General features: G+C 33.6%; 2 protein-coding genes across 7 annotated transcripts; one reads left to right on the top strand and one right to left on the bottom strand.

Moving 5' to 3' along the window:
* Nucleotides 1-1,907: 1,907 nt before the first annotated feature.
* On the bottom strand, nt 1,908-6,253 carry LOC106050428 (inosine triphosphate pyrophosphatase-like). 5 transcript variants are annotated; one of them, XM_056031026.1, is made up of 4 exons: nt 6,165-6,253; nt 4,340-4,448; nt 3,555-3,747; nt 1,908-2,979 (listed from the first exon to the last, which is right to left on the bottom strand). In XM_056031026.1, exons 2-4 carry the CDS (start codon nt 4,433-4,435, stop codon nt 2,690-2,692), a joined length of 579 nt encoding a protein of 192 aa, XP_055887001.1. In that variant the 5' UTR covers nt 4,436-4,448; nt 6,165-6,253; the 3' UTR covers nt 1,908-2,689. The 5 variants fall into 5 exon arrangements, with proteins under 5 accessions (XP_055887001.1, XP_055887003.1, XP_055887004.1 ...); XM_056031028.1 differs by having other exon boundaries at nt 6,193-6,249; XM_056031029.1 differs by having other exon boundaries at nt 4,340-4,444; nt 6,165-6,206.
* A 268-nt stretch (nt 6,254-6,521) lies between these two features.
* LOC106050440 (HBS1-like protein) lies at nt 6,522-24,777 on the top strand. Of its 2 annotated transcripts, none has more exons than XM_056030780.1 (17): nt 6,522-6,899; nt 8,518-8,586; nt 9,314-9,481; nt 9,622-9,756; nt 10,121-10,171; nt 14,821-15,274; nt 15,615-15,697; nt 15,914-16,073; nt 16,351-16,463; nt 17,130-17,246; nt 18,560-18,799; nt 20,767-20,940; nt 22,033-22,128; nt 22,737-22,840; nt 23,590-23,690; nt 23,890-24,034; nt 24,524-24,777. In XM_056030780.1, exons 1-17 carry the CDS (start codon nt 6,857-6,859, stop codon nt 24,569-24,571), a joined length of 2,301 nt encoding a protein of 766 aa, XP_055886755.1. In that variant the 5' UTR covers nt 6,522-6,856; the 3' UTR covers nt 24,572-24,777. The 2 variants fall into 2 exon arrangements, with proteins under 2 accessions (XP_055886755.1, XP_055886757.1); XM_056030782.1 differs by having other exon boundaries at nt 6,523-6,899; nt 14,833-15,274.
* Nucleotides 24,778-24,813: the final 36 nt, after the last annotated feature.

Raw genomic sequence — 24,813 nt, 5'->3', positions numbered from 1 at the left:
TAAATATGTCAGTAACTCAAATTTGAAAAACCATCGGAGTTTCCCTTTAAGTGATTTTACTAATGGTGTTACTCTAGTCAAAAGTGAACATTCCTTTCTTATTTCTGCGTCTGTTCTAGCTTCTTTGAATTTGAATGCTATTCCCGAAGTCATCAGCTGGTTGGTTAATGTTGAAAGTTTAATGTAGCAATAATGTTATAGATCACTGTCTGAGCCTAAACTGTTTTAGACAAAATAGACCTACTAATAAGAATGAAGCTCATAGATTGTGATGAAATTGATTGCCATACATTCAATCACTTAGACTGTCATAGAAAATAAAAAGTCATAGGTTCGATTAGTATTACTTTATCATATTATGCCAACATAGTTTGTGCTACTCTGATCGGTTGTTTTAAACAGAGGTAGGCATACTACTGTAACAAACAACCCGAGAATGCCAGATAATTACTAGTTAGCAAATAAAAACTCTTTTGTAGACAAAATCTGTTACCGTCAGAATTACTACAGTTCAAATAATCAAATATGACATAGTTAATAGAGGCCGTGGAATACACATATGAGACCAAAAGAAAATCCGCTGCCGAGGACTAACGTAGAAGATCTACATCGACCACCGGAGGACTATGGTTATGCCTGCGCTGGGTGTGGCAAAATATGTAGGTCGTAGTTGGGGCTGCGTAGTCAAGGGAAATAGCCTACTGCATTACTCATTAATCTTCGGACTCGAAGACAAGCCTTATTGTTATTAGATATATGAACTCCCTTAAAGTATCCCACTGCTTTCTGTCATTTCTGTTACATAAATTAAACCGAAATCTACTCAAAATAAAGCAAAGGAGACAGTCCAGAAACCTTAAACCGCAATTTAAACTTAAATTATATTCTAACCTTAATAAACATTTGTTTTCCCTTGTATAATACATATCACATTTTGTTAATGTTATACCAAAACCAAGATCACTTAATCATGATAAAGGAACTGGTCCGCATTGTATGGAGAAAAAAAACAAACAGGTTCTGGGTGGTGCCTCTTGTAACTATAACTTTTTGGCGCAATGTAGCTGCAACTTGCTTATCTTCCCAGAATGTAGACCAGGGGTTCTCAACCTGTGGATCGCGACCCCTTTGGGGGTTCGATTGGCGATTTGCCAGGGGTCGCCTAAGACCCTCGAAAAAATGGAATGTTATTGTCTACTCTTCTATTGCTGTATGTATGTGCGGGGGGGGGGGGGATGGGTCGCGGCAGAGTGGGAGATTGTAAACAGGGGTCGCCGAGACTAAAAGGTTGAGAACCGCTGATGTAGACCCTATTCAACAGCTGCTCTTTGATTAAGTTAGAGGATATAAAACTGAAGACCGGATCACAATGACCTGCTAACCACCGTTGACCTGCTAACCTCTGTTAAAAAAATAGAAACTTAAATTCTATAGCCACATCCTCTGTCCCCGAAAAGACCTTCCTTCAAAGAACAGTACCAGGAAAAAGAAGAAAAGGCAGACAGAGCGATGGGAAGACAACATAAAAGAATGAACAACCCTGTCATTGACAAGAGAGGAATGAATATAGACGGTTGACAGATCTCATGTGGTGCCCCAACGGTTCAACAAGACTAAGGGATAGGTGTAAGGGTGAAAACTAAATGCAACGGTAGTATATTAGTAGATGACACTCTTAAAATCTGAAGCACTGTTCAATGAAGTGTTTGGAACTAAAGAAATAGATATGACTCATTCTAGACTTTAATTTCACATTGCCCACTCTAGTGTAACTTAAATCCAGAGCAACAAGAGACAATTAGCAGGCAGGGGCTAAGAAAGAGGCTGAAAGATAAGAAGCTGGATAAGTATTTGAAATGACTGCAAATATTTTTATATATTAAAGTACATGTTAAAAAAATAACAACTTATTTTTACTAAATGTAAAGAATTTATCAATGTATTAATGATGAACAACTGAAAATACCTTACATACAAAGTAAACATTCAATGTTTATTACAAATAAATATTTTCAATTTCTCTGATACTATCAACTATATCAACTATCACAATTTAAAACAGAGTCCCTTGCACACACATCACTGCATTCTTATCTTATAACTTACAGACATTCCTTCAAAAAAAGAAGATTATTATGCATATTCATCTCTTAATCTAGTGGTGCATGTTAATAAGAGACCAAGTCATTGGTTTTAACTGGCTGATTCAGGCAACCCATCTCATGTTCTAATAGAACTTGGGAAGAGAGAGCACTTTTAATAATTTTTAGAATTCAACCTGGCATATGAAATAAGAATTTTTCATTCAAAAAGAAATACAAAAAAAAAAAGTATGTAAGCATCTTTTAAAATGATTTACTATTTCACTATCTATATCTAAATCTATATATATATATATTCCTTTAACATAAAACATTAAGGTATGTTACACTTGTTTGTTAATCTACTTATTCAAGAAAAGTTCAGATAACCAATCACATGCTATATAAAAAAAAAGACATTTTGCCATTTAAGAATTTTAATAAGACTTTGCTTGACTTGTTAAATAAAAAATTGATTCTTCTAAAGTTTTATAATCTTGAGCTTCAGTGCTTGTACTTTGGATCTAGTGTCAATGAGGTTTTTGACATTTCAGTATTTTCCTTTGCAGTTTTTAGGGCTGTCTATATTTTGCTAAATTAATCCAACATCAATGATTTCCTTGCAAAAGAAAATCTTTTACTTTCTGTATGGCATTTGAGCGATGGGAGATTGTATTCTTGACATCAATGGACATTTCTGCAAAGGTTTCAGAATAGCCATTAGGCTGGAAAATAGGATCCCAACCAAAGTTTGTAGGACCCCGTGGAGGAACAATAATTCCTTCACAGCGACCATCAAATATTTTAACAGTAGATTCTTTCTCTCCTGAGCTGTAGGCAAATATACACTGCGCATAAGCTGTTTTGTCTTCGAAACCATCAAGCATTTTATAGAGACCTAAAATTCAACATATAATATCCAATTAATTCTACAATTAGCGTTACGAAAAATTGTGTGGTATAAATTATATGTTTACATTAAATTTAATTTTCAGTAGAAAAAAACAGCTTCCTTGAAATTAAAATAGTAACTATACTTGTTCTAAAATGATAAAGGTTGTGAATGTTTAGGAAAAATATGACTAGATTTAATTATCATATATCAGTTTTGAGTAGGCCATGCTGAGCCAATGAAATAATTGAAAAGTAAGGTACCCCTTTGTGATCCTTGGGGAAGATGTTGTAAAGGCCGGCACAATGACCCAATGCCCTAATTTTCCCCAACTAATAGCAGGTATCCATTAGACTAGGCTCAAAGGCATCCTTAAAAATCGTGAAATTCACTGGATTTGAGCCTGGGCCCTCTCAGTTTGAAAGCCTAGTGCTTAACCACTCAGCCACTACACTCCCTAAATAGTTGAGAAACAGGATTGGAAGCAGACAACAGTAAGCAATATTGTGGTGGTAAAAACTTGCTTGTATCAAACAATGTTAAACACACACACAAAAAACTTTTTCTTTCTAAAAACTTGCCTGCAGTGCCACACTTCCCTAAGAACCATTTGATATATGGCCCTGGCATTCCTCCTAAGGCATTAAAGCACAGGCTAACATCTTCAACTAGCACTGGCCCTCGTATGTGCTCTGCAGCTAACTCACATTTGGCTCTGGCAATATCTTCCGGTTCACCTTGGTATTCTGGGAGGTCAATATCCTGGTTATCCACCTGATAAACACAGTACAGCTACATTAACTTTCAATACTAGGCTAGTTATTAACTTATCCTATAAAATTACAGATGCTCATTCAAAAAAGAAGATAATTACTTCTTACAAAATATCCATGCACTAATCTATTCATGCATATCAATTATAGACTTAAACTCTACTAAGCCTGGTCGTGAGGTTTGCACGCTGGGGTGTTGTTTGGATTTATCGATGGTCCTGGGTTGTCCTGCGGGAGGTTTGGACTAGGAAGTAAACTATCTTCAACTCTGAAGGAACATCCGAAACATTTAAAACATTTTAAACATTGTTTGTAAAATGTTTTACATTTTTATTTTCCAAATAATTTGAACGTTTATGTATATTATATCTTAGGAAAAAGAATCACTGGCTAATTGGCCACATGTCATCGTGATGGTCCAAAATTAAAAACCTCCCACTGCCATCCCTTTCCCTCCTCCAGGGTCTTTGAACTAGGACATATTAATTTTTCATATCGGAAGAAACATTTGAAACTTATTAAACAAACAAAGTCAGTCTAACAAGCACCCACACCTATTCCTTTCCAGTGCAGACATATTAATGTTAGCCTACCTTGTAGGGAAAATTTTCTCCAAATATCTCTACAATTTCTTTCAACTTATTCTTGTTTCCTGTGCACAAGACTATAGGCTTAGACTTTCTGTACATGGTAGAGTGCTTTCTTGTAATGAAATAAAAGAAGTTTAAAAATCAGTTTAAAATAAGTAAGCTAAATCAAATCTTGTACCTTTTATTCAGCTAATTATACAAAGAAGGTTTTTAAAAATGCCATGTTACAATTTTTTTAGTGCATTTATTACGCTAAGTACAACAAAAATTATTACAGGTAAAAAAAAATCAATCATTTGCTAATCCTTTTTTAAGTTCTCATGACTAAAATAATACATAAACACAATGTAAAAAAAGAAGATGATTACATGCAAGGTCATTGGTTTTCCTGGTTGGCTCAGGCAACCCATTCCATGCTCTAATAGCACCATTGACCATCCCCCACACACACACCCCACTTTACAGTTGGTGGTCTCGTACATACACACACACACCTTCATGTTACACAGATTAGTTTGTGATAGGCCTATCTGCTAATAAATACTGTCAAACTTTAATTCATCAATCAGCAATAAGTAATATAGTTTAAAACAATAAGGTTTAGTCAATAAAAGTGAAGAAAATTATTATGATATAGATTATTTAGAAATTTTGCAAAATGTTCAGTAACATTGAAATGAGCTATTTACAAGACATGTTAGTATTGTTACTGGCACTGGCCAGATATCATTTTTACTATCCTGCCATATCTAGCTCCGGCCCAATTTAAAAAATCTGGTATGGAGTGAGGACATCATGTTTATATCCAAGTGTGATGTTGCTACATAGTACATTACATATATTATGTCTATGTGACTATCAGTATCGTCACTATGTGTTCTAGTGTTTTAAATGTGATGCTGGTTATTGATACTAAAAACTGGTCTATATATTTATATAAGTGATATTTATATTTATTTTGAGTCTAGAACTAGAATTCTTGTTCATCATATGATTATGGGACATTAATTGTTTTTTACTTTGTTAGAATGGAATTTATTTTTTTGCTTTGTTAGAATGAATTTTTTTTTTACTTTTTTAATGTTAGAATGTTGTGTTTTTTTTTCTAATAAGACATATATTAATTATTAATATTATGATATAATTCTAAATTCTAGGTGTCTAGATCAATGTCTATCACTCTATGTCATCTATGTAGTATGATAATTATAATAACTTTTATTAAATAACCTTTACTATCTTATCTTATATAATACAGACGTTACTTCAAAAAAGAAGATGATTACGTCCTACGCGTCATGCATTTAGTCATGCATATAAACCAATGACTTAAATTCTGCCAAGTCACTGGTTTTCCTGGCTAGCTCAGGCAACCCATTCCATGCTCTAATAGCACTAGGGAAGAAGGAGTATTTGTACAAATTTGTCCTAGCATATGGGACGAGGAATGTGCCTTTATCTTTGTGTTAGGGGTTAGGGTTACTGCTTTAATTCAACTCGTCGCTTCTCTTGTCATAAATTGATAAATAAAATTATTAAAAAATGATATAAAATAAAATGAAAAATGTTTTTGTTTTTTTTTTTGCCCCCTCTTGAGTCTATTCTATAAATATTTCTATAAGTAAGTAGTAATACTAAACTAGTATATACTTAGTATACTAGTAAAATAGTATTAAATTACTAGTATAACATCTAAAATACTAAATAGATAAAGATTGATATAGAATACAGATCTCTTGACAGTAATGACAGAACTACTACTAGGAATCTAGATCTATATAGTACAAAATATATTATATGGATCTAGATATAGATCTAGTCTCAGTACCGGTATAAATTATAATATAGAAATACACCTGTCTTGTTGCCAAAACAAAGCAAGTTACTTTAAAAAGTGTTAGGCCTATTTGGCTGAAAGATGTGTGGACACTATTTTTTTTTTTTTTTTTTTTTACATCTCCCCGTAAAACATAAATAAGTGAAAAAAAAAGTTTCATGCATTTATTTCTTTTAACTATTCTAGTATTATTATTATACTAATAAGATTTAATATCCTTTTAAAAGCTAGATCTATATAGAACCTAGTAGATTTGTATATAATGTAATATTATTTTTCCTAATTCTTATTCTGTTTTAAGTCTGATATGCTGCAAAAATTTGCCAAACGTAAATTTGTTTCGCCTCCGTGTAACTTCCTGTTTACCTATAAAATGAAACTGCTTTTCTAACAAAAATATAAATATTTAATAGGCTCTAGATATCTAGTTTTAAGTCTAGACCTAATTGTCTTGTCCTAATTAGTAGATCTAATTACAGAAATGATGAACAAACACTTATTAAATATTGATATAAAATATAGATCTACTGAAAACGATGATTATTAAAGTTTGTAGAGTCTAGATGATACTAGATCTAGCCTATACTCTATACTATATAATACTATATACTATATTTATTATAATTATATTATTGTAATAAATAAATAATTGTTATTGTACATTAAATTAAAATAAATTAAAAATGTCAAGGCATCGTATTGTAAGGACTATGAACTACGAAGATGGTAAGTCCGAAGTCGTACTACACTAACTAACTTGTTGTACTGTAGTGAAGTGTAACTGTAATTACTTAAATTAGTCACTAGAGATAGAGTGAGTCTAGTGTAATAGTAATACTAGTAATAGGACTCATAGCATGATACTGTAGTGTATTTAAATAATAAAATATCCCTAGTCCCTAGATGGTTAGTAGATCTATCTAGACCTAGAGTGTCCTAGAGTCTAAAAAAATTATATTTTTATAAGTAGTAAGTATGAGTAAGAGATTTTCACGAGGACTAGACTAAGTCGACTAAGTCTAAGTCAATGGAAATCGCAGTATATTTTGTGTATATTGATATAATATTCTATCTAGTTTAGATTTTAGATTAAGATACTATACTAAACTGTCTGAGTGTATTTACTAGAATCTAGTAATTAGTTATTACTAAACATATATATATAATATATGTAAATGTTTATTAATTTATTAGTATGTCAATTTTGTCATCCTGGTATGTATGATAGTATGATTATTGAATATTGATAGTATCAGAATCAGTGATGAAATGTAGAAAAATATCTAGGACTAGTAGGTCTACTGTTTTGGCTTAAATCTTAAATATTAGTTAGTCAATCGAAGCGAGACCAAAATGCTAGTTCAAAACAGCAAGCACTGCACCTCATATGACAATTAATGGCCAACCACTGGAAATAGTTGGCCATTTTTGTTATCTTGGCTCCATTATCCCCAACTATATGCTGCTGAATGAAGACATCCACAACAGGATAGCCTTGAGGCAATGAGCACCATGTCAGTAAAGAGTGTGGGACAATACCTTGCTGAGGGCTTGCTGACTACCAAAGCCCTAGTCTACCAGACCTATAAGCACTCTACTATATGCATGACGCGTAGGATGTAATCATCTTCTTTTTTTAAGTAACGTCTGTATTATATAAGATAAGAAGATATATGGTATACCCTTGGCAGAAAAAAAGCTTTTAAAATATCTTACACCCCCAATGCTTTTAAAAGGCAGATTTTTAATATATGGTGGCAAAATAAAATAACCAATGAGGAAGTGCTGCGAAGAGTAGGTTGGCAGGACATTCATGCTGTTATCAGCATTAGATGGATGCCTTGGCTGGCTGGGACATGTTCACAGAATGCCACAGTGTTGACTCTCACAAGAAATTTTGCATGGTGACCTAATAGAAGGCAGAAGAGCTGCAGGTCATCAACTTTTAAGATTCACGGAAGTTACATGCAAAAGCTCTTTAGAATGAACATATCAGTTGGGAGATAGAAGCACCGGATGGTTCCACATGAAGAAGAAGTATAAAGGAATAGCCCTGTTATGCAGAGGGCGTGCATACCAGATGTAAGAAGAATGATAAAAACAATGCTGTATCTGGTGATCACAAATACCCAACCTGTGATTGCTGATGTGAATCTAGGATTGGTCTATTTAGTCAAATGAAAAGTTGCAAAAGGAAAAGATTATATAAATCCCTTGAGACATAAAATGCCACATATATATACAGATTTGAATTTTGCAGTTCTGTGCGGTATGTTTGTTAATGCTTAATAATTATCAAAGCATTTTCCTAAATACTACTTTTTTTTTAATTTTTTCACATCAGAGTATGGTGATGAAGAAGACGAGTACTCACATTCTGTGGAAGACAACTATTGTATCTCACCCTCGACAGGTAGGCTTACTTTCAGATTTTGTCAACTGTAATCTGACTTGCTCATGTACATTGACTTGTATTTTTATTTATTTAATCTGTTTGTAAAATTAAAAAAAATCATTATACATAATGACTGTCTTTTTATGGTTTGTACAAGTTTTTTGCACAGAGTAAAAAAAAAAAAAGGTCAAGAACTTCCTGTGACTCTTTTGCATATCATTTTGTTTGTGGGTTAACATCCTGTGTTGAATACTTGGCCATTAGCTTGTAGCTGAACAGCTAGTACAACCAAACCAATGCAGGCATATTATATTTATAATGGTGAACTTAAATAAACTTGAACAGACTTCTTTTGTAACAAATATAACTTGTTATATTAATGTAACCAGCTTTCATCTACAATGCAGATGTATGTAGAAACTTAAAATGAAATAATGATAATGTAAACAAGATAGAACTCACTATAATACACACCTTTGTGTCACTTGTCTCTTCCTAGTTATCCTCTCTTTAACTTTCACTACGACCTTGGAATTCTTGTGATTTCCGGAAAATCTATTCAGCCCGCTCATCCAAACCTTCTGCCCACCTTTACTCAAGGTTACCTTAGAAACACACACACACTCTTAATACCACCCTGAAAAAAAATTGACTTTGAATTTTCGCTAGTGTAAGTAAGTCATATGTTGGCATGATTATGTTTACGCTGAATTATCTGATTAGTTTTATCATAATGTCATTCCAGCTGCCCAGTTTACATGGACTCGAGAAAAGAATATGAACTTAGCTGCGTATGTGGGTCAAGAGGAGGTGATAAATGAAGAAGAAGAAGAAACACAAGAAGACGTTAGTCACGACAGTTTCAATGATTCCTCTAAATCACTTCATTTGGGATTATCTGATTTTGATAAAGGTAATTTTAAATTCTTTGTGATGATTTAGTCAGTTCAGATTGTAAGCTAGTTAAGGACAGTGACATTTTGTATTCAATGTTTTCATAGGTATACATTATGGTGCATATTTATATATATATATATTTTTTTTTTATCCTAGCTAAGTTGAATAGTTGTCTTGATGAAGCTCGAAATATTTTAGGCGACTCTGTGTCAGAGTCGGTAATGACTTCTGTTATCATTCAAAATGGTTATAACCTGGAAACATCCATCAACCAGTTACTCTCTCAGCAAGGTAAACTTTGGGACATGTTACCATTTGTTATTATTTAGAAATTTTTTGAATATATGTTTAAATTGAGTGTTGGTACCTGTAACAGATGAAAGTGATGGCAAAATTTAATATGAAATTTATTTATAAAACAAAACTGAAACTTAAACATTAAAATTTTCAGTCTGTTTACAAAATATATTTTTAAAAGAGTGCATTTAGTCTTTTTGTTACAATTTAAATTATAGAACTTTTTAGAAAGGGTTTTTGAAATACCCACTTTTTGTTCTTAAATATCTTTATTTAAAAAAATAATTAAAAATACTACTACATACAATAAAATCAACTGTGGTGTTCATTATACACTTTTCTTTACTATTTTATTTAGATTTACCAAAACCTCAGCGTGAGCCTCGTCAAAGGAAAATTCGTACACAAGGTGAATATCTCACTAATTTTCTTTGATATGTCATTGTTTTTTTTACTTCATTTCTGTCTAGAATTTGTTTGCTTTTATCTTTACTGTGATAATTAATTTGAAAGCCAAAAAATCTAATATGTAGCCTTCTGTTTCATTTTCAATGTCATCATCCTTTGTTAACAATGGCAACCTTATTTCGATGTATGCTGTATGAATTATCATCTTGTTGCTGATGGCTGTTGAAAGGTAAGATGATATTGACACTTTAGATTTAGATAATCTTTTAGCAGAAATACAAGGGGGAGGGAAGTCAGTAGTTAATCATGGTTATAAGCAGTCTGCGGCTGATATTAATTCTATTAAAAGTGCTAGAAAAGATTTACAATGCGACCATGCTCCAAAGAGCTCAAAAGAAAACTTTTCCAAACCCAACCTGCCCATATCTTTGTCTGATCTGGTGAAGCAATATCAGGGAGTAGACACCAAAACCTTGTCCAGTAGTGGTGAGGAGATGAGTTTTAAAACACAGACGAAAAAAGACCTTGCACCATCTTTTACTGACGTGGCACAGCAACACAATGCTTCATCTCCCGTCATTTTAGCTCCTACTGGTGTTCCCTTAAAAGCTCACCATGCGATGAGCTTGTCATGCTTAATAGCTAAGGAAACCCCTAACAAAGACTTAGCAACACAAGGATTATCGCCTCATACATCAATGTCTGTGGGAAACCTAGCTCCAGCAACTAAAAATTCTACAAGCAGCTTGCAAGTGACCACTCCCAGTTTGTCAGATTTAGTCAAGCTACATTCCTCATCGCAATCCGATACACGAAAATCTAATTTAAGCTTTCCTCAGTCTGCAAGCACCACACCATCTGTAAAAAACAATATCCTTCAACCAGACCTCTGCCATCTAATAAAAAAAATTAGCCTAGAACAGTCCAATTCACAACAGCAAGTCCCAACCACCAGGTCAACATCATTGTCCTCTTTGATACCTGACAATTTTTCTCTTGCTTCTTGTTTAAAAACAAAAAAGCCCTCTCTACCATCTCTTAACCCTCCTAAGAAACCATTAACTGAAGAAAATACCTGGTTGGTTAAGAGCTCTATGATCCGTGATGGCGAAGTGAATGTTCAACCTAGTGTAGCCAGGGCGACTGTTTTACAAAAAGCTGATGCCAAGTTTTTATCAGGACCTTCAAGTGTGGGACTGGTACTTTGTGGTCTGTATGGAAGTAGAAAGCGGGGCCACTGTTCTTTTCCAGTCTTTCATCGACGAAATGTTAAGTACCCCAGATTTTTATGTGGTGAACAGCTGTCTCGTGTTCCAATGTACACGCTTCCTGTCAAACTTCATGACATTAAACCTTTTGACTTTTCCACACCTTCGCCAGATGACATTGTGAAAAGTAAACAAAAACAGGCTTTCACCAGATCTGAGAGAGAGTTTGTTATCTAGCTCTCATTGTCAGAACTGTTTTTTGTTGGCAGCTGTTCAGGTTTGATTTCTAATAGATGGATTCAAATGTATTTATAAACATGAAACTTTAAAACTTTAATTTTTAATAACTTTGTATTTTTAATACTAAAATATATGACATGTAAATAAAATTTAAAATAAAATACATTTTTCATTCTTGTTAACTAATCAAAATTATCCCATCATTCATTTCTGCGACAATCTTACAATTATTTTACTTGTTTATTTTATCTGTTTAGAAATATTTATAAGGCTGAAATACTCACCAACACTCTTTTTTTTTTCTCTACAAATTTAAAACGTATTCTTTTTTTTTTCTTTTTATTAAGCTTGAATATGTTGTTAAGTTTCTATATTTTCATTTTTAAAAAATGTGATTTTCTCTCTTTAAATCCCTAGCTTTGTAGCTAAATATTTGTTTTAAAGGGTTGTGGGAGAAGCTCTTTGTACCATTTTTAAGAGACACATAATCAAAATATTTTTTTTATTGAAAAAACAAACCAAAAAATGCATCCTTTAAAGAAGTCAAAATAATGTAGTGATTTGCTTAGAATTTTTTTTTCATATTAAATTTTTCCAAACAATCCAATAAGTTAATATTAAGATTCACAATTTAAGTTAACTTCCTTACACTTTTTTTTTTATTTTGTATTTATTTTTTTTAAAGATTTCTCAACAAAAAGTACTATTTAAAAAGAACTCTGAACATAAACAACTAACAAACTGCACATTATATTTTTAATAGAAACATTTTTTTAACTGTGCATAGAAATATCACTATTAAAACAAGTTGTGCGCTTAAAATATAAAATGTCAGTTGTAAAGGCTAGTTGCAGTCAAAGTAGCCCATGAAATTTATCTGTGTCTGTGGCTAGCATTAAATCTATGTTGTATGCCGCCAACTTAACAAGTTCTTAACTTTTGCTCTCCTTATGAAAGGTCTGTCATTTGTGTAAATATATAATTTTAATTTTAAAAATTCAATGAAAATAATACCATTTCCAGTTGTGTCATTTTTGTTTCTGTATAAATAGTTATACTTCAGAGGTGAAAATGTATTATATAATAGAAAGATTTATTCAAAAATAACATTACCTCTTTATAATTGTAGTTCATTGTTTGAAATAAAAATCTTTTGAGTTCTGTTTCACTCAGTAATATCAAGATTAGGGCTAGTTTTACCTTAAATGAAAGTCTTAGTGGCTAAAATGTATTCATTGCTTAATATGATATAGGTTCAAGAGACAATGCAGGGGATGAAACAGTCACTCAAACTTGAATTAGCTTAAACACAAGGTAGATCAGTGAGATTCATTACAGACGAAGACTCGCATTTGATTAGAGTAACACCTTTAGTAAAATCACTAAATTTAGAAACCCTTCAGGATAGAAGACTTAAAAGTAAAGCAGCAATTATAAATAAAACGAACCATAATCCTCTAATACAAAAACAAAACCTAATGAAATACCCAGAAAGACACGGAGATAAACTCACATTTCTTGTTCCATATGCTTGTACAAATGCTCCTTCTTCCCTAATGCTATTAGAGCATGGAATTGGTTGCCTTAGTCAGCAATTATAAATAAAACACTGAACCATAATCCTCAAATACAAAAACAAAACCTAATAAAATACCAAGAAAGACACAAGAGATAAACGCACATTTCTTGTTCCATATGCTAGGACCAATTTGTACAAATGCTCCTTCTTCCCTAGTACTAGTGCTATTACTAGTGCTATTACAGCATGGAATGGGTTACCTGAGTCAGCCAGGAAAACCAATGACTTAGTAGAATTTAAGTCATTGGTTAACATACGTGACTAGGTTGACACATGAAATGCATAGGACGTAATTATCTTCTTTTTTGAAGAAATGTGTAATATATAAAATAAAATATGATTTTTAAAACTAAATACAATATTAATATTAAACATCAAAAAGACTCTTCTTCATTCATGTATCATTTGTCTTATATCATATAGTACTTTTGTTTTCATAAAATACTTTGAAACAATTCTATCATCTTTCATTTTTCCTAAAAATCAATGTGCGCAATTCTCAGCTCAGTTTTAGAAAATACATTATTTACACATGATTTTCACTACCTATGATCCAAAGTGAAGGAGTGGATCAGACTTCCTCTTAAAATGTCAATGCCACTGACTTCCTTCAGGAGACACCTATAACTTGTGCATCATCATAGTACCTCCTCTAAAACAAAATAGTAATAGTATCTAATGGAGATACTGCAAGTATTTTAGTATTTTATACTTAGGGATAAACTACTGGTCCAACATGAATTTGGTGCCATGAATGGACATTTATTTGATTTTTATCTAGCTTATACATCTGAGACAATGCTTCAAAAATTAAGTTATGATAATCATTTCTGTTTTGTTTTTATAAGTTTCGGATGTTCCTTCAGGGTTGAAGACTATTACATTCCAGCCCAAACCTTGCGCAGGATGGTGGGGGGTGACAGTGGGCAAGGTTGGAACCTGGAACCATCAAGAGGATAATCTAGAGCGCATCCCACATGATCAGGCAGCCATGCATCCAGTCAACACGGTTGACTGAATGCAGATTGAAGATAATACATGTGTACATAAAAGAAATGTAGGGATGTTCATTTAGCTGACATACTTTATGTACATGTATCCGAACCCTGTCTTGGACATTCTCTTAAAAGATAGGAAGGGTTGGAAAAGATAATACTTGAGATGACAGGAGACAAGTTTCATTTTAATTTTTAAAATGCAAAAATAAAATCCACCCTCTTCAATCAGAATTTGCAACCAAGCTTTTTTATACCTTACAATCTATGAAGTTTTAATATGCAAGCCCCATTGACCACAAGATGTTAAAATCCCATATTAAAATAAACTCTTCCACTAAGGTCTTCTTTATAATCTAGAATTATCCTTAATTAATTTTTTTTAATATGTTGTTTTTTTTAAAGTGGAAACCAACCATTTTATCTTTATTTTTCTGTGTTTGTGTGTAGATTTTTATAAAATAAAAGCAAATAAATTTGATATGAAATGCTCACGTTTTGTTTTCAATTTTTCTTCGAGGCATAAATGGAAGTGTAAAAAAATGTGTTAATCATATCCCCATTAGCTTCGAGTTTAAAATTACATTTTTAAAATCATTGATCAACTAAATGTTTTCAAATATGTAAGGCCTTCTTCCAGCCACTCAAGAGCTCAAACCAAAAGATCCTGAAGTCATCAACCTAAGCTCTCCACTAGTCACACCTTCCAAGTCTGCTAGCAAAGCTAAAGCTACCATTGGCTTTCTGCAGGCTGAAGATCAACAGAGCTCACAGCCCAATTCTCCGGCTAGTTCAAAAAAACTTTCCATCCAGGTTGGTAGCAAAAGAAATGTCTCGCCAGCGGGCCCTAAAAAAGATAAAGGGAAAAGGGAGTTGTCAAACTTAGAGCAAAGAGAAACAGAGTCTAAAGCAAGTGAGATGGCAGCCACTGCTTTATCTTCTGAAGATATTACTGCTGGTGGAAATAGCATAGACTCGAACTTAAGGAATGCAGTTGAATTTATGGGTCTGGAAGGAGATAAAGAAACAATCCAGTCTTCTGTTGACTCCATGAAACCAGTTCCAGCAACACCCAAATCCAAGTGAGTCATTTAAGTTTAAATTTCTATCATTTCTTTTTCAGCTTGAAATGCTAAATAAATGTCCTTTTATACCTCATTGCCTCGCAAATCTGCAGTTACCAATTTAGCATCACAAAAATCTTGGATTCCAATTTTCTCTTCTTGTTAGAATTTCCTTTGATAGTCAGTAAAATAATTGCATATTCATTTATTCCTAAATACTTGCAAAAATATTCTCTTTTTATTTTTATATTCTTTTCAATATTTTCTGACCTATAGTTGTTTAATTAATTAGGCTAATATCTGCATAAAAATGTGTTTTAGATTTGGTTAATTACTTTATCCAAATGTTTTTTTCTAGAGGTAAATCTTCCAAAATAGATGTTATGGCAGAATTTGCTAAACGACATGGCAATAAGGAGCTTTTGAATCTAGTCGTCATAGGTATTTAAATGTTATTATTTTTTCCTTAAATTATTATAATTTTGTTTTAACTTTGTATTAATTATTTAGGTTTTGTTATTATTATTATTATTGCATTGCATTGAATCAATAACAAATTTAATGAATATTTATTGGTATTAAATCATGTGGAAGCAATTACACTGAAGACTTGTCTACCTGTATATGTCTTAACTGTGAATGTATTGTGTGCTCTAGGTCATGTGGATGCAGGCAAGAGTACGCTAATGGGTCATCTCTTGTATCAGCTGGGGAATGTTAACAAGAAAACAATGCATAAATATGAACAGGAGTCAAAGAAAATAGGGAAAAGCTCCTTTGCTTTTGCCTGGGTTCTTGATGAAACAGAAGAAGAAAGGTAAGTCCTTCCAGCTGTATGCAGTTTGATTTAAATTTACTGTCACTTCCAGGTTCATTTAAAGTTAAATGCTGTCCACTGTTTCTCTAACTTGCAAATAGTTCATTCAATTTAAACATATTTTCCAGTCGCTTTCATTTTGGCAGTTTTCCATTTAATCCTGTTCTTGTTTTTTGTTATTTCTGAATTGATGGAATATTTCTCCTGTCAACATTTAATAGTTTTCAAATATTTATCTCGTCACTTAAAGACATGCTTTTAATGTTTGTTACTCTAGAGAGAGGGGTGTGACCATGGATGTTGCTCAAAATAGATTCGAAACAGAGAAAAAATGTATCACCCTATTAGATGCACCTGGACATAAGGATTTTATACCCAATATGATTACAGGTATTTTTTTACATTTTTTTTATCAACTCTTTGTCTTTCTGGTAAAAAGTTTGTGCATGTTATTTTTCCCACCCACAATCTCAGATCAATCTGAACTATACAATCTTCTCTAGTCATATGTACCTCACTTTCAGAGTGGTTAGCATGTCAGCCAGAGGAGGCGTGAGCCATGAGTTCAAATTCAGGTCATTCCCTTTTTTTTATGCTTTTAAAAACAAATTACGGTAAATCCAATCACTTTCTTTCTTCTCTTCCCCCCCCCCCCCCCCCCCCACCTTTCCCGTTTCCATTTTCCCAACTGGCCCAGATAAGTGATAGGATCCTACGTACTGGGAATGCTAAAAGCATGAAATAGTGCTAAACAAAAACAATTGATAAAAATTGTGTTTTCTTCTTCTTCTTCTTCTTCATCGTTCTCATTGTTATGTTGGAGTGTTCGTATGACTAGACCAATACATGAGATGAACTGCGCAGTGGTTTCCAAATCAGATTTATTGTTATTGGTCTAGATCTATTACAAGATTAATTACATAACTGGTCCAAACTAAATTTGTATCAGTGTGTATTAAATCACATTAGTTGATAATTGTTTTTGTTGTTTTTTTTTTACATGAATGTAAAAAAAAAATATTGGACGAAACTTAATTTGCTAAACATTGTTCAAAGGTGCATCACAGGCAGATGTTGCTATTCTTGTCATTAATGCCACACGGGGAGAGTTTGAGACTGGTTTTGATGCAGGCGGTCAGACAAGAGAGCATGCACTTCTAGCACGGTCATTAGGTAAGAAACACTCTGTACTTGTCTTACAACCATAGGATCTCTTTTTCACCAAACATTTATGTTGAAGCCAATAGCTCCCATTTCCAGCTAAGAAAACCCCTTCCAGGCCCTTAAGCGAAGAGGGAGAACTCCAAATTTAAAATAAGCTTATTTACATTCTAAGTTTTTATTGTACCATCACATCACTAAGAAAATCCCTGATTAGCCTTAACTTCTATGCGGCTAACTATAAAGTCACTACAGTAATATGTCTTGTTTTAGTAACAATTCTGGTAACAATCCTTTTGATTAGCAAAAGTAAAGTAAAGTTTCCCCTTTCAGACCTTATGATCTATGAGGCAAATGATGTTAAGGTCATCTGTTTCTTTAGCCAGCACAATGACCAACCGCCTTTACTTTCCCCAACTAAAGTCAGGCATCCATTAGAGTTGGGTGGACTCAGAGGCGCCCTAAAAATCCCAAAATTCAAAATTCCAGTCTTCACTGAGATTCGAACCCAGGACCTCTGGTGCTTAACTACTCAGCCACCATGCCCCCACCCCATTTTTTTTTCAATTACATAATAATTATTTTTCTTTTGGTTAGAGCTCAGATACATTGATTTTTGTAAGAAATTCTATGATTTACTTACTTAGATCCTCCCAAGGCGAGTATAGGGCGGCAAGCTCTCTCCACAGAGATTGGTTACAGGCAACTTCCTCTCCCAGCTAGTCTTTATGGAATTTGGGTCTTCTAAGACCCTGTGCTACATGTATAGGTGGCTTTGTTTTTACTTTTCTCTTTTCTTCTTCCTAGTTATGGCTTTTTTTTGTGTGACTTGTCTGAGGATGTGTCCTGTGAATCCCAAATGATGTTAGGTCACCACTTTGCTTAGAGGGCGAGTGCCCATGCAGGAAATAATTTCTCTATTGGTGACATGATGTCTGTATGTTATTCCTAGGCTCCTTCTCAGCCATTGCTGCTAAGCTACGCTTAACCTCTTTTCAACCTCATGGATGACTTCCAAGTCTTTCAAGCATAGGTGATTGTTGGAACAATGATTTGATTGAGGAGATGGATAAAAGTCTCCAGGCTAATTGACTTGTTTGCCCAGATAGGTCATAGTTTTTAAAATGGCTTCTATATTTTCATTAAATAGTGATAAACGTTTGGACAATGGCTAAACATTTGGACGATGGCTACTGCGGACTGAAGTAATATCTTTAAGTTGTATAGCAGGCCAGGCTATCTAAAGACTGAATCACCACTTGTAGGAATGAATAAATTGATCTTTTATTATAGAAAAACTTTATGTGTTACTTTATTATCTTCAGGGGTTGGTCAAATTATTGTCGCTGTAAACAAGATGGACACAGTGGACTGGAACTATGACCGCTATGAAAGCATAACAAAAAAAATAGGACAGTTTCTCACAAAGCAAGCTGGCTTTAAAGAGTCTGACATTTGCTATGTTCCTTGTAGTGGGCTGATTGGTGAGAACTTGACCAAGCCATCCACAGAACCCAAACTGACTTCATGGTACAAGTCTGGGATAACACTCTTGCAACAGATAGGTAAGTTTTTTTTTCATTCTTTGTATTCTCATTTTACATGTCAGAGGGTTCAGATCAGTAATTCTATATCTGAGATGAACCGCGCTGTGGTTTCCAGATCAGGCAGTTCTCCATTTAGTTTTTGTTCTATAAGGGGCTTTTTGGGCTAGAGTCTTGTCGGAGAGCCTGGCCCCCTACCTGCGCTGCAGGATGCCACATCTATAAGAATCATTTCTGAGCTCCAACATAGATGAGATTGTGTGTCAGTGTTTTATGCGCCAGGATGCCCATTGACTCCAGCTTCAGACTGCTTTTCTTTCTGGGTATGCTCCAGTAGCCTTTGATCATCCAAGATCATCTGCAAGGCAGCAGTTGTTTTATTTTGGAGTTGTCTCTCCTAGATGAATTACTATCCCTAGTTTACGAGTTTCATCTACCTGGGTTTAGAGTTTAAGCGCCCTATACTCACTTTTTGCAATCATTTCCCTGGATGTTTTAAGTGAATATCCTAACCACTGGAATACTCCACCTCATCCTCCATGACTGCAAACCAGTTGGTCCATGGCTGTTTATATGATATTCACAGCTAACCCTTATATCTAAGGGATTTTCCCCTATACGCCACCTGGGGATGTGCTTGGTAAAAGATGGCAGCTCCCTCAAGTTGTTCTTTTTGAATAGTTTTATTCCAGTGTTTCAAAGTCCATCTCTAAAAGCACCTAATATGATGTCTCAATATCTATAGACTATCTACATGTCAATGGTTTAGTTGACATTTAATTCTTTTGCATTGTTTTGTAGGATTAAAATCATTTGTGTTGTTTTGTAGGCATTATTTAGTGGAGAAGTGAAAATGAATGTAGAACAGAACTTTTTTCCAATATCTGATTTAACTTAAATAGACTCTGGCATTTGGTTAATACATTCTAGATGTATCTTTATTTCAATATTAATAAGATTATGTACATCAGCACAGTTTACAGCACACTTAATTCATAACTTAATTAATTCACAATACTTAATTTATTCTTCCAGCTTTCAACTCATTAATACTTATTAATGAGGACCTAGGAAAAAATACTTGTTAGTGGTCCTAACTTGGAAATGAATATTTTATACATCCTTACAATCAGGACTAAAATACCATAAATTCAACTTTCTTCTTTGTCATTAAAATACATTTTCTCTCCACCTTCCTCATTATGACTTTCAAATTTAAACTTATAAATCTTCACCTTTCATGTCACATGATCTCAGTTCATATAGACATTTACTCATTTATTTGGTTGTAGTTATATATCTTTTTACAATCATAACAACAAATAATATATTGTATTGTATATATATATAGTATTAAAATGTTACTATTTACGACTAATGTTAATTTCTTTACTCTTTAACCTTGTTTACATCTTGACATGAGTTTAATTAAAATAATTAGTCACTTTCACCTATCACTTAGTCTTTTGAATTGTTGGGACACCACACTAGATCTGTCTTTCTCCATTGCTCTCTGTCTTTTGTCTCGAAATAGAATTGCTTTCGACGACATTCTTTTATGTTGTCTTCCTATCACTTTGTCTACCTCTTTTCCTTTTCTTCTGGTACTGTTTCCTGAAGGAAGGTCTTTGCGAGCCCTGAGGACCTTGTGATATGGCCAATACTTCCATTTGACACTGGTTAGCAGGTCATATTGAACCTACACATTTTGAATATCTGAGCTTGATAGTAAGATTATGCATTTTATCGTCATTAATCCAGTTTTGTTCACCTGATCTTATAGAATAAATCTTTCCCATTGAATAGGCCTACTTAGTGTGTTGCTAGACTTGAGTGATTAAGTGAGATTGCATTTTTAATATTGATAAATCAGAAATTAGAATTTTGACAACTGTATTTAAATATTTTATTTTCAGTTTAGATGCAATTAAATTAGCACTTAACTTAAATAGGCTAATCATTTAATGCTTATTTGTATCTTATTCCAGAAAACTTGAAGCCACCAGTTCGACCCATTGATAAACCTTTTCGGTTGCATGTGTCTGATGTGTTCAAAGGTGTTGGCACTGGGTTCAATGTTGCTGGACGTGTTGGGGCTGGCTATGTCCAGTCGGGAGACAAGATACTTATTATGCCACTGGGAAATTGTGCGACTGTTAAAAGTATGTATTTTTTTTATACTTGTAATTTTATTCATTTGAACCAACCTATCCAAATGTAAAACACACACATATATATATATATATATAAGGCCTTCTGTAAACACTGCTAAACACAACACAGCACATCTAACACTTCAAGAACCTGACAACAAGAGCTCTAAATAATCTGGTACTTTAATAATGAGTGAATAAGTAGATAACAGCCAATACTAGACAATTGGCATCAAACACATCAACAACTAAAATGTCACTCTGTACATCACTGTACAAAACTCTACTGTCTCTCTTTCTGGACTTGTACATCAACACTTGAGGACTAGACCAGGACAGACTTCATGGCCGACTAACAGTCCCAGTCTCCACGCTCTCCGGTCTTGAACTGCCGCTTTATTACAGACTGTGTCACTCGTACACGCAGGCTTTCAATCACATGACCATAACATTGGTCATATTTGCGTGTAATCGTAGTACTGTCCCTTGTCCATGTCCCCGCTGACCTGAGTGTTTCATGTGTGTCAGCTGAGCCAATAGTTAACCCTTTTGCGCCGCCAATAGGGTCATAACAATATATATATTGTCACAGCTTTCCTATTATATAACTCTATCTACTTATAACTCGATATAATCTACCTTAGGTCTCGATACGTCTAGGTGTCCCTGGTTCAGTTCTAGTTGACGAAATAAAACAATTAAACCACTAGATCAAACACATAAACTTTAATCAGCTTTTCTGCAAATCACACACACTGGTCTCTCTCTGACAACAAAACACACTTCCGGTCATTCGCGCAGATTGTAAAAATAGATTATACATACATAGACACATTTGTCCGTGACACACATATATATATATATATATATATATATATATATATATATATATATATATATATATATATATATATATATATATATATATATATATATATATATATATATATATATATATATATATATATATATATATTACTGCACTAAATGAACTGAATGATTACTAAATTAATAAGTTTTCCCAATCCACTGATGCAACCTTTGACATATCATATCTTTCGAATATCCACTAAGTGCTCATAAATTGTGTTGATATTTCAGACATTTATATTGATGATGTTGCTGACAACTTAGCTTTTGCTGGTGATCACGTCAACCTGACCTTGAGTGGTGTGGACATGTCAAATGTTAGCATAGGTAATTTTTTTTATTAGCGTATGTACTTTTTGTAGTCCATTTATTGGACGATTGAGATAAAAAAACAATATTTCAGTTAGAATCAGTTTTTCATCTGGTAATGTGTGATTGAAATATTTCTAGATAGTATTGAAGTGGGAAGCGTGGTCGAGAGGCTAAGTACGCTTTAACTTGACTTGTCTTGGTTACCTGTGAATGGGGCTCGAGGTTTGACACCCGACTCAAGCAGAGTTGTGTTTACTGAGTGCTTAAAGGCAGCATGGAAAATCTTCTCCCAGATACCCCTTTCCTACTGGTCCACAAATGAGATTGGACCATAGCGCTCTGAGCATGCTATAAGCATGAAAGTAGCGTTATATAAACGCTATAATTATTATTATTAAGTTGGTTAAGTTATTATTGGTATTACAGCTAGTTTTGTATTATTATTCGGTGTTATGCTGTATAGTACTTTCCTATCGTTTGTTTGACTTACAAGTTTAATTTTTTTATGACTACCACTTTCTAAAAATGTAAACTTTTATAGCAAGAATCTTAGGTCTAATGATTAAAGATTCTTCAACTATTTTCAAGTATTTGTTTGACCTTGTTGTGTGTGTGTGTTCTAGGCAGTTGTTTATGTGATCCCAATACTCCTGCCCGAAGTGCTACAAGAGTCAGAGCTAAGATTGTTATCTTCAACATAGACTTACCTATTACCAAGGGTTACCCAGTAAGTAGATGTAACTTGAAAATTGATCAAAACATAAAAGTCAAGTTCCCCTTCCAGACCTTGTGGTCTATAGGGCAGATGATGTAAAGGACATCTGTTTCTGTGGCCAATGGTTAACAAGGGTGTCATGTGGCCAGCACAATGACCAACCGCCTTTACTTTTCCACAAACTAATGTAAGGTATCATTAGAGCTGGGTGGACTAGAGGCACCCAAAGATCCCGAAATTAAAAATCCCAGTCTTCACCAGGATTCGAACCCGAAACCCCCAATTCGGAAGCTAAGCACTTTACCGCTCAGCCGCCTTGCCTCCTAAAACATTAATATTAATGTCTACAATTTATTATTAATATTATTATTATTATAACACTGGGATCTGGTGTTAATTTTTTTTTGTCGATTCATAACTTTCTGTCTTGATCTTCTGCTAAGCTTAGTGAAACTGCAAAGGTCTTAGCCAGTAATAATCAAGCCACTTAATATCATTTACTTATCTTCTCATTGTCTTGGTTTCCATGAGTTCATTTTCAAAGAAACTGATGGCCATTTGCATTTCAGTTGCCATTTCATCATTAGCAAGATAGGTTGGAAAAAAAAAAAGTTACTTTATAATATATTATATTGTTTGAAATTAATTTTAATATTAAATAATGCAGACTTTGTATCTTTTTTTTTTATTTCTAATTACATAGCTTCTTATTAAAATGTGTACTTTTGTCACTGTTGAGAATCTTTCTATAAACCCTTTAGGTTGTGTTTCATTACCAATCCATCAATGAGCCAGCAATAATAAAACGACTTTTGAGCCAGTTACACAGAAGCACTGGAGAAGTGATAAAGAAAAAACCAAGGTTTTTTATTTTTTCTTCCTTGAATTATTATAGCATGATACTGTAGATTGAAAGTTTCAAGTTAGTTTCTAGTCTGAAAACTTAATTGACCTATTACTTTTAGTTTCTAGTCTGAAAACTTAATTGACCTATTACTGCTGCTGTTGTTATCATTTTGTTCATTTAGTGTATTGTATATTATATTCATGAACTATTTCAGATGTTTAGTCAAAAACACCAGTGCTGTAGTGGAGATAGAACTGGAGAGACCAGTGTGCATGGAACTGTATTCCGAGTTTAAAGATCTGGGCAGATTTATGTTAAGGAGTGGTGGACACACCATTGCTGCTGGCCTTGTGGAAGAGGTGATTTATTTATTTATTTAGATTCATTCTTTAGGCTTTAACAAAAATGTTGTCCAGTATTCCACACTTTTAAATACTTGTATTTTCCCATGTGGATTGAACTGGTTAATCCATGCTCATGTATCTCCATCATCTCTCTCTGCTTTACCTGTTAGGCGGACCAGAAAGCTTTATGCAATAATCCTCCCTCTACCAAAACTCAATAAAGATGTCACTTTTTGTAGGGTAATATAAAGGAGATATTGTTCCTACTGTAAGCTATAGAAGTTAGGTCAGATGTTTTCCAATGAATTTATCTTATCTTCTTAGGTTTAGATTAATGTAAATGTAGAACTATATTAGATTTTTCTAACCAACTCTACATCTTTGGAAAAGATTTCAATTTTAAAAAAATGATGGTTAAGCGCTATTGTTCAACTTTTCTTAAAACTTTAAAAATAGTTTTTTTTTTATTTTGTATAAAACTGTCTAATAGAATCTCTTTGACAGATGGTGCAAACATTAAAGACCTCTGTAAATGGCACCAGTCAGAGCTGATGGACATAATTCACATTTTACACATGGTGTAGTTCCTTGCAGGATTAACTTCAATGTTGGCTGATTTCTGAGTCAATTTGACAAGAAGTGCTAACATCCCATGAAGGTGCCCACATACTGGAGTTCAGTTTTTATTTTGTGGTTGTTTTAACTGTTTTTGTGAGAAGAAGCATGAAAACTGCAATAAAAAATTGATGCATTTTAAATGGAATGTGTTGTCTGATACTATACCAACAAGACTG

The sequence above is a fragment of the Biomphalaria glabrata genome, chromosome 5 (genome assembly GCF_947242115.1).
Source record: "Biomphalaria glabrata chromosome 5, xgBioGlab47.1, whole genome shotgun sequence".
Taxonomy (NCBI): Eukaryota; Metazoa; Mollusca; class Gastropoda; family Planorbidae; genus Biomphalaria; species Biomphalaria glabrata.
The sequence above is the reverse complement of the archived record's forward strand: the minus strand, read 5'-3'. Positions and strand labels throughout refer to the sequence as shown.

Excerpts from the sequence above, each read along its gene's own strand:
- LOC106050428 (XM_056031025.1), bottom strand. The coding sequence starts at position 4,836 with ATGAAGGTGTGTGTGTGTATGTACGAGACCACCAACTGTAAAGTGGGG. Across the intron at positions 3,748-4,339 it reads GAGAAAATTTTCCCTACAAG|GTGGATAACCAGGATATTGA; the intron begins GTAGGCTAACAT and ends TGTGTTTATCAG. Across the intron at positions 2,980-3,554 it reads AGGGAAGTGTGGCACTGCAG|GTCTCTATAAAATGCTTGAT; the intron begins GCAAGTTTTTAG and ends GTTGAATTTTAG.
- LOC106050440 (XM_056030780.1), top strand. The coding sequence starts at position 6,857 with ATGTCAAGGCATCGTATTGTAAGGACTATGAACTACGAAGATG. Across the intron at positions 15,275-15,614 it reads CCAGCAACACCCAAATCCAA|AGGTAAATCTTCCAAAATAG; the intron begins GTGAGTCATTTA and ends GTTTTTTTCTAG. Across the intron at positions 23,691-23,889 it reads GTGATAAAGAAAAAACCAAG|ATGTTTAGTCAAAAACACCA; the intron begins GTTTTTTATTTT and ends GAACTATTTCAG.